The sequence below is a fragment of the Babylonia areolata genome, chromosome 9, assembly GCF_041734735.1.
Source record: "Babylonia areolata isolate BAREFJ2019XMU chromosome 9, ASM4173473v1, whole genome shotgun sequence".
Taxonomy (NCBI): Eukaryota; Metazoa; Mollusca; class Gastropoda; order Neogastropoda; family Buccinidae; genus Babylonia; species Babylonia areolata.
The window spans coordinates 6,141,927-6,151,926 of NC_134884.1; the positions used below are offsets into that span (position 1 = coordinate 6,141,927).

General features: G+C 45.4%; 1 protein-coding gene across 1 annotated transcript in view; it reads left to right on the forward strand.

The window, feature by feature from the left end:
* The window catches only part of LOC143285934 (protein APCDD1-like), a 180,613-nt gene extending 177,898 nt beyond the window's left edge, over positions 1-2,715 (forward strand). The window contains exons 5-7 of the mRNA XM_076593387.1: positions 670-821; positions 1,535-1,760; positions 2,242-2,715. Coding sequence (XP_076449502.1) covers positions 670-821; positions 1,535-1,760; positions 2,242-2,715 — 852 coding nt within the window. The remainder of the gene's footprint in view (positions 1-669; positions 822-1,534; positions 1,761-2,241) is intronic.
* The last annotated feature ends 7,285 nt before the right edge of the window (positions 2,716-10,000 follow it).

The following is a 10,000-nucleotide window of genomic DNA, read 5'->3' on the forward strand; positions in this document are numbered from 1 at the left end:
TGTTTTCGAGAAGATACTAAATAACTGTATGCGTGTAATATAATCGTCGGTTTTTCTCTTCTTTTTGACTCACTTGTGTAAACAAAGTGAGTCTATGTTTTAACTCGGCGTTCGGTTGTGTGTGTGTGTGTGTGTGTGTGTGTGTGTGTGTGTGTATCCGTGGTAAACTTTAACATTGACATTTTCTCTGCAAATTTGGCATAAAAATAGAAAAAATTCAGTTCTTTCCAGTCATCTTGTTTAAAACAATATTTCACCTCTGGGATGGGCACACACAAAAAATTAAAAAAAGAAGCCTAATTATATGCAAACTGCATTTACTGTTATATTTATATTTTTTGTATTCTCTAAACTTGGCACTTTGATATGATATTCTGACCCAACAACAAGAGCAGTCATTATTATCATTTTTTGTTCAAGCAGGAACTTCTTTTGCTAAGCATGGAAGTTTTATTTATTTTGCAAACGTTTTTGGTGCAGTTAGGAAAAAAGGGAAATTACTCTGTAATTAATGCTAGGGGACTTAATTTATCACAAGTGAGTCTTGAAGGCCTTGCCTCTCTTGTTTCTTCTCCTTTTTTGCGCTCTGTTCTTTCTTTCTTTTCTTCTTCTTCTTCTTCTTCTTTTTCATCCTTACTTTCCACGATCTCTTTGTCCTTTGTTCCCCAGATGTCTCTGTGCGGCGTCTGCTCCAGGGTCAGTAACTCTGACGCCCTCAACCCACCCCGCCTCGGAGTCCACCAAGGGACGCTACTCTCGCTGGAGGGCGAGTGGGTTAGCACGCGCTGTGAGTCACGTCAATACGGACAGTTCCTCACCAGGTAAACCCACGTTCCCCCTGTGTGTCTGCTAGCATTGCACGTAAAAGAGCCCACGGCAACAAGAGCGTTGTGTCCCTGGCGCAATTTTGTAATGAAAAAAAATCCACTCTAATTTCGTGTGTGTTCGTGTGTGTGTGTGTGTGTGTGTGTGTGTGTGTGTGTGTGTGTGTGTGTGTGTGTGTGTGTGTGAGAGAGAGAGAATCAGAATCAGTTTTAATATCAATTAAACCATACCAAGGTATATCAGACACGCACGCATAAGCGTGTGCGTGTCTCTCTCTGTGTGTGTGTGCGTGTGTGTGTGTGTGTGTGTGTGTGTGTGTGGAGGAGGGGGGGAGAGAGTTTGTATGTGCGAGCGTGTGTGAGAGACTGCGTACTGCGCATACGTGTCTTCTAAACCTCGGTTTTTTGTGGGGTTTTTTGTGGGTTTTTTTTGGGTTTTTTTTATACAAATGTAACATTAATTTCATTACAAACACACCATGTTGACACAAATGCAACATTTCACAAACGCACCATGTTCACACGAATGTAACATTTCATAACAAACACACAATGTTGACACAGATGTAACAGTTCACAAACACACCATGTTGACACAAAAGCAACTTCTAAACCTCGTTAAGGCTTAACTGACAATAGAAGACACAGATTGTTGGTTCTGTGGCTCCAGTGGTTCTGACTCCAACATGACGTTGTTCCTCACCCTGCAGATGGCTCCACTTCCTTCCGGACGGACACTCCTGGGAGGGTCGCTATGACTACTACCACGACGCCCTCTGTCGCCTGCCGTCCTTCACCCTCAGGGCAAAGGGCAGCTACGCCGGGGGTCAGGAGTCCAAGGTCATCCGGGGGTCAAAGGCCTACAGCTTCAAGACGACCCGCCTCAAGGTCACGGCGCGTGACGCTGACACGGTGGAGACGCTGAATCGCTATCACGTATGTGTGTGTGTGTGTGTGTGTGTGTGTGTGTGTGTTGTTCTTGGTTTTCCTCTTCTTCTTCTCCTTCTTGTTGTTGTTGTTGGAGGTGGGATGGGGTGGGGGAGTGGGGGAGTCTCCTTGTGTGTGTGTGTGTGTGTGTTGTTGTTGTTGTTGATGTTCTTCTCCTTGTTGTTGTTGTGTGGGGGTGGGGTCTCCTTGTGTGTGCGTGTATCTGTGTTTGCGTGTGTGTGTGTGTGTGTGTGTGTGTGTGTGTGTGTGTGTGTGTGTGTGTGTGTGTGTGTGTGTGTGTGTGTGTGTGTGCCGTGATGCATGCTCTGTTTTTCTTAAGAAATCGAAACTGACTGCACGCGCATGTCTCTCTCTCTCTCTCTCTCTCTCTCTCTCTCTCTCTCTCTCTGTCTCTCTCTCTCTCTCTCTCTCTCTCTCTCTCTCTCTCTCTCTCTCTCTCTCTCTCTCTCTCTCTCTCTCTGTGTCACAGGGCAGCGGGTGCGGGCAGGCCGGGCGCTGGCAGCGGGACCTGGAGCAGGACGTGACCAACACCTCGGGCTGCGTCACCCTGGGCATCCGCCTGCCCAGCCTGGAGCAGGACCTCCTGCGCATGGAGGCCGTGCACCGCAAGCTGCTGCTCTACGTGGGACAGAGGTCCACGGACCGACCCGTCAGGGACTACCACCACCCTCCACCCTCCGCCTTCCAGGCGCCCCTCGTCAAGTGCGACGCTCACGACCTCGACATGAGCATCAACTCACTGCCGGAGAGCAAGGTCGGGCACGCGCTGGCCTTGACCTCGCTGAAGAAGGTGGAAGGAGGCAGTGGTGGTGGTGGTGGTGGTGGTAGTGGTGGTGGTGGAGATTTCGGGGTGTCGGCAGCGGTGGCGTGGAGCCGTGGGCGTTTGCAGGCGGTGTGGATGTTGGCGGCAGTGGTGGTTGTGTTCGGGGATGTCCGGGTGTGAGTAAATGGAAGTGGGGTTGGGGAGTGGGTGGGGGCAGTTTGTTTAACTGTCCCCGTCGCACTCGCTAAGTGGTTGTAGACCAGAAATGAACAAGGAGGAATTTTGTTCTAATGCCCCCCCCCCCCCCCCCCCCCCCCCCCCCCCCCCCCTGTCACACACACACACACACACACACACACACACACACACACTGTTGGGTGTAGACCAGAATCAACGAGGTGGATGGATTGTGTTTGATATTCCCCTGTCATACACATACACTGGTGATTGAAGACCAAAAATGAACGAGGAGGAATTTGTTTCTAATGTCCACCCCCTCCCCGTGATACACACTGGTGATTTGTAGACCACAATAAGCGAGGAAAGCGTTTTGTGTCGGTTTTACTTTTTATTTTCCCCGCGATCCGCGAAGAATCCACGAACTGAACGTTCGTTGAACATGGAAAACTTTTAACGATGGAGCAAGACTTTTCTTCGTTACGTTTACGTGGGAATAGGCTTCCCTATTCTGTTGCAACGACTCAAGAAAAAAAACAACAGATGTTTTCTTTCTGTGTGTGTGTGTGGATTTGAAACTGAAAACTTGAGATGAACTTGTGTGGTGTAACATATGATAACACAGTCTGCGCTTCGTTGAAAACACACGCGGGCGCGCGCTCGGACGCAACAGTACATAGATACACAAATCCAAGAATAGGTTGTGTATGTTCTCCTCCACGTTCAACGAATATTCGCATTTAAAAAGCGAGAAGAAGAAGAAGAAGAAATGTAGGAAGAAGACTTTTCAACAGGAAGCAGCACAACACTGCAAGTACAAACACTCACGATTTTGTTTTCTTTTGTTTTGTTTTGTTTCTTGCACTCATTGGAAAACATTTTACCAAGGGCTCGGAGGTAATCAATGACCCCTGTGCTTTATGGACATTTTGAACTCCACTTTCACTTGGAGAGCATCCATTGACCAAGAGCTCGACAGCTATGATTGTTGTGCTTTATGAACATTTTCAGCATCAGTCTGGAACAGACAGATCAAGTTTGGGGGTGGAGGTGTGGTGATTTGTCGTGGGGGAGGGGGGGGGCGTGGGGGGGGGGAGATAAAGTAAAGGAGAAGAAAAACGGGTATTCGTGACTGGTGGCCATGTCGGAGATCTTGGCGTGCTAGTGCACCGTGTGGCACTGACAATGACAGTGACATGTGTGTGTGACTGACAGTGACATGAGTGTGGCAGTGACAATGACAGTGGCATGTGTGTGTGACTGACAGTGACATGAGTGTGTGACTGCCAGTGACATGAGTATGGCACTGACAGTAACAATGACAGTGACATGAATGTTGCAGTGACAGTGACATGAGTGTGGCACTGACAGTGACAATGACAGTGACATGAGTGTGGCGCTGACAGTAACAATGACAGTGACATGAGTGTTGCAGTGACAGTGGCATGAGTGTGGCATTGACAGTGACATGAGTGTGGCACTGACAGTGACAATGACAGTGGCACGAGTGTGGCACTGACAGTAACAATGTCAGTGACATGACTGTGGCACTGACAATGACCGTGACATGAGTGTGGCACTGACTGTGACAATGACAGTGACAGTGTGTAGCACTGATTGTAACAATGACAGTGACATGTGGGTGACACTGATAGTGACAACGACGATGATAACGACCATGACGTAGACAATGACACAGACAATGACAGTGATAGTGACAGCGACATCGATGGTGACGATGACAGTGATAATTACAGTGACAGTGACAAGACATGTGTATTCCCACTGTCGAACACAGCCGCAGGACAATGGAAAGAATGCCACACCTTTTTTTGTTTATCACAAGCAATCATTTGTCACTCCTATACCGTGTACATAATCATTATTCTGCCGTATTGTCTATAACAGAAAACATTGTTCTTTGACGTCTGTTCACTCAAAACACGAAGAGTATCGTTTGATTCTGGTTATTTTGCTGTATTGGTCTACAGAAACTGTATTCTTTGGTACCTGTTCACTCAAGCATGAAGAATACCCTTTGATTTCGGTTATTTTGCTGTATTGTTTAAAAAGAAAGTTTGTTCTTTGAAATATGGTTCCCTCAGACATCAAGAATATGCTATGTTGTTTTGTTATTGGTTTTTCTTGGTGTGTGTGTTTTCTTTTCTCTCGTTTTTTTCCCCCCTGGAAATATGAACGGACTTTTCTTTAAATCTAATTTCTACACTGACTCATAATCCATGTCACCAGTTTTATTCTTCGTCATGTCGTGTGTGTACATGGTAAATCAAAGTCTAGGAGGGACCTTAAAATGATACTGAATTACTAAACCATACCACCCAACTGCCAGTCATATGACGAGAGGTGAGGCCTGCATAGGTTAACTGGAATTTGATTAGGGTTTGTTTGATTTTTAATTTCCTTTTGATTTATGTACTTATTGTCTTCTTTATTTGAATGGTTTGAATTATTTACTTACTCAATTAGTTGTCTTTTATTTTTGAAGAGCAGTTGTTGGCTCTGAAAGGCCTGGCTAGCACGTTTGATCAATGCGTAAGTCAAGGATTTGCTTTTTTTTTCTTCTTCTTCTTCTTTTCTCGCTGCTCCATCCTCTGCACCGTTTCAGGGGCATTACTCCCACACACCAAAGGAGACCCTGCACTGCTGCTGCTGAGTCACTTCGGTGGTGTTCAGTGGTGACTGTTCTGTTTTAACGTTCTTAGGACACCACCTACTAAGCCCCCTACTAACGACAATAATGGCTTTGTCGCGGAGCCAGACTGAGTGAGCGTCCCTCCCAGAGTGGAGACCGCCACCACGTCCCTCAAACAACAGCCCCCCCCCCCCCCCCCCCCCCCCCCCATGAATCTGCCGACACTGAAGACATTGACAGGACTCACCCCAAGAACAGAAGTGGAGGGGTATCGAAACTGAGTCACCATGAGAGCAGGGCATGAAAGGCCACAGACTTTGAGACTGTTTTGTTTATATTGATGACGATAACAACTGAGTCACCATGAGAGCAGGGCATGAAAGGCCACAGACTTTGAGACTGTTTTGTTTATATTGATGATCATACCCCCCCCCCACCCCCCTTTTTTTCAAGCAGATGTGGTGTAGGTGTAGCGCCTATGGATCACCTTGAAACTGAACTGAAACTGAAAGTAGAGATGGTGGTGTTTGGGTCATCGTCCTTTTCATTTTATCATATTTCTTCTTTCTTTTTTTTCTTCCTTTTTTTTTGTGAGAGCGTTATTCCAGTATTTTGGGACAAAGACCTATCTATCTAACAGTATTTTTATGTCTTGATGTTAACATTATTGGTTGTATATGTCCACGTTTTCGAATATGATTATAAGAAACAGATACATGTTTCGCTTATTGGCTTTTTTTCTTTGTTTTGTTGTTGTTGTTGTTTATTTGTTTTTTTTTTAATTACGGAGTTCATATCAGACATGGTGATACGGAATTCACCACCATCAGCATTGTTATCATTGTGTGTGTACTACATTATCAACATTGCAGGTATCCTGTGATGAGCATGACATAAGAACCCCCCCTGAACTTTGTGTGTTGTATGTAGACTAATCTTACTTGTGGTGCTCTTGTTCTAAATTTAGGAAAATGAACTCCCTCCTTCTTTTTTTTTTTTTTTTTTTCTAACGTGTAGATCTCTCTTTTGTGTGAAAAAAACAAACAAACAAAATATCAGCATTAATATTAATATGACGTCTTCTCTTTCCATTCTTTTTCCTTTTTTTTTTTTTTTTGTCGGTGAGTGAAAATGGACTTTGTTGCATGCTGCAAGTTTTTTTGCAAATGCAGCAAAAAACATCATCCCGAAGAGAGCGTCTGATTCAATGTTCGCCTATCATCAATATTATGCTTGTTGCTGTGTTCTCTCGTAATGTACTCCGTCTTTATGTTTTGTTACCCCATTACTAATTCAAGAATTCAGGACATCAACGGTATCGCTTTCATTTCAGACTGATGGTATTATTCCAGAGATATTCTAACTCGTTCGCTCGTTGAATGTTTTCAGATGCGGACTCTGAAGCGAGCCAAATGTTGTTTTTCCTATGTTGAATCGATATGATTAGCCAAGAGACAATCCGAACTCAGAGGAGCACAGGCATTTCTGTCTAAACACAGGAAAACTCCTGACATTTCTTTTTTTTTTATACTTTGATTATATTTTGTTTTAATCTAAACCGGCACACAAACGCACAGACATTCCTATCTCAACACATAAAAATCGCAAACACTTCTATCTAGACACACAAAAAAAGAAACACAGACATTTCTATCAAAACACAGAATCCCCAGACGTTCGCATCTTGACACAGAAAACTACAGATAATTCTATTTCAACACATAAAACCACAGAAACACAGAAAAAACAGACATTTCAACACACAGAGACCCCCTCCACCGCACACTTTTTATTTAATATCTAAGCACAGAGACACTTGAGACATCTCTATCTTCACGCCGAAAAAACCACAGACATTTCTATCTCAAAACACAGGAAAAGTACAGACCATTTCTATATACACGCAGAAAAACCACAGACATTTCTGCCTTAACATGGAGACATTCGAGACATTTCTATCTTTACACAGAAAAACACCGACATTTCTATCTTTACACAGAAAAACACTGACATTTCTATCTTTACACAGAAAAACACTGACATTTCTATCTCACCACAGGAAAAGACACACATTTCTATCTCTCAACACAGGCAAAGTACAGACATTTCTTTCTCAACACCGAAACTCCACAGACAATCTTCGCCTGAAAACCAAAATAATGGTGAACAATATTTGCTTTCGGATCGTTTTGTTTGCAACCTGATTAGTTCATGATTTTATTAACAGGGATGAGTTTACAGGCGACTGCAGCATTTCGAAAACAATTCCTTATTTTTCTTCATGCGTAAGTTCTGATCTGCAACGACAAGTAGCCAATCGCAGCATTACCTTTCGCTACTCTCCCATGTAATGTACAGCACGTTTAGGTCAGTACATTAAAACATGGTGCGTGGTAGAACCTTGATAGGCGCTGTGGTAGAATCATTCAGGCGTTAAACTCCTGCAGGAGCCAGTTGCATTGCTTGGTTCTAACTTTTTAACAGTTACACGTGACTAAATGCCTGCGTTGACCGAACTACGCCGTTGGTCATTTCCATGCTACTCACAGTAAATGGCGGGTTACGACCATACTAGGCTCTTCCGTCCGAGCAATGCAACTGGCTCCATTGGTTCTAACTTTTTGACAGTTGATGATGGATTCTCCCGTCGGTCCGACGGATGAAGGCAGGCAGGCTTATCTGTCGGTGTGTGTCCTCATATGGGAGAAGAGGTCGATTCTGGATGCGCAGCACTTCCCACAGGTGTTGCAAGGGAAAATGTCTCCTGAAGTTGAGCCCTACTTCCTTTGCTCACGCTTCTCCTTAATGGCCAGCGTTCTCTTGTTTTCAAACGGCCTGACCAGCACAGGTGACTTTTTTTTTTTAGTGAGGAGGAGTTGTGCAGTCCCTTCCCCACTCTCTCGCCTACCGACGCTCACAGTCCCACAGGTGTAGATACTGCCACGTGTAGGACGGCCTCTGCAGGTGCAGGTTTTTTCTTCGGAGCTCCGTCTCCTAGGAGGACTTCCAGCCAAGGATAAGAGCTTTCCCTGCCCTTTGGTCATCCTCTTCCGCCTTCACAGTCGTTGGGAAAGGTTTCCTCCTCCGCCTGGTCCGTCGTTGGGAGACTTTACATGCGGCAGGTAGTACTGGGTTACATGGTACCAGTAGCAAGGGCTATGCCCCTGACCTGACCCATTTGACAGTTACACGTGACTAAAATTTAACTCACTCAGTACGACCAGTCCTCTCTTCTCCTCTACACAGACCCCTCGGATGTCCAGTGGGTGTCTGAATGACCCAACCTTTAGCTTCCGTCGTCAGAATTGTGGTATTCTTTGTCAACATTCACCTCTTCAGCATAAGAGCCTTCCGCTTGCAATATTTTGATGGTGGTAATTGGGGTGAAACGCTGTTAACGTCTTCTCTTTCGCCGTTCGTATGGAGAGAGTTAAATGCCTACGTTGACCGAACTACGCCACTGGTCAGTTCCATACTACACACAGTTAGTAGCGGGTTACGACCATGCTAGGCTCTTCCGTCTAAGCAATGCATCTGGCTCCTGGCTGGTCCAGTGTTGTTCACCAGTGATCAGGGTTCGAGGCCCCGTTTCGGCATGGTGCTGTGCCCTTGGGGAAAGGCACTTTACCCAGAATTTCCTCACTCCACCCAGGCGTGAATGGGTCACCTGACTTCCACTGGGGAAGGTTGAAGCGGCGGAAGGAGAGGATTGGGCCCCGCCTTCCTGTGCTGAGCCGTAGATACAGTGGATACGAACTCACTGACGTGATGGCTGGGTGAAGTTCCGATTTCAGCGATCCTAACTTCAGGCACCTGTTTTACCGGCAAATTTTGTGCATGGATGAAACAGTGTTACCATTAGTAGAAGTCGTAAGCCATTTTCAGTTGGCTTTCGACTCTTATTTTGAATGTTATCATTTCTCAGTCTTCATGCGGATTCAGTCACTAACGTGCCGCCATCTTGCTCTTTCTGCTTTGTATTTTGTATTTCTTTTTATCACAACAGATTTCTCGGTGTGAAATTCGGGCTGCTCTCCACAGGGAGAGCGCGTCGCTACACTACAGCGCCACCCCTTTTTTTGTATTTTTTCCTGCGTGCAGTTTTATTTGTTTTTCCTATCTGAGTGGATTTTTCTACAGAATTTTGCCAGGAACAACCCTTTTGTTGACGTGGGTTCTTTTACGTGCGCTAAGTGCATGCTGCACACGGGACCTCGGTTTATCGTCTCATCCGAATGACAAGGTCTAGTGGAGGGGGAGAAAATATCGGCGGCTGAGCCGTGATTCGAACCAGCGCGCTCAGATTCTCTCGCTTCCTAGGCGGACGCGTTACCTCTAGGCCATCACCCCACACGCAAACAACCGCAGAACAAAAAAAAAAAACAAAAAAACTTGGCGGTCTGGGACAGGTGTCGGTTGGGGTTCATGTCATGGGTCATTTCGCGTCAGTATTTTGCCTGTCTCTTGATTAGAAGGGTTGACTACGAGCAGCATGTCATTTCTCACGTGCCTCCATTGCAAAACACGGGGAAAATATTCGTTTAACTCACTCAGTACGGCCAGTCCTCTCTTCTCCTCTACACAAAACCCTCGGATGTCCAGTGGGTGTTTGAATGACCGAACCTTTAGCTTCAG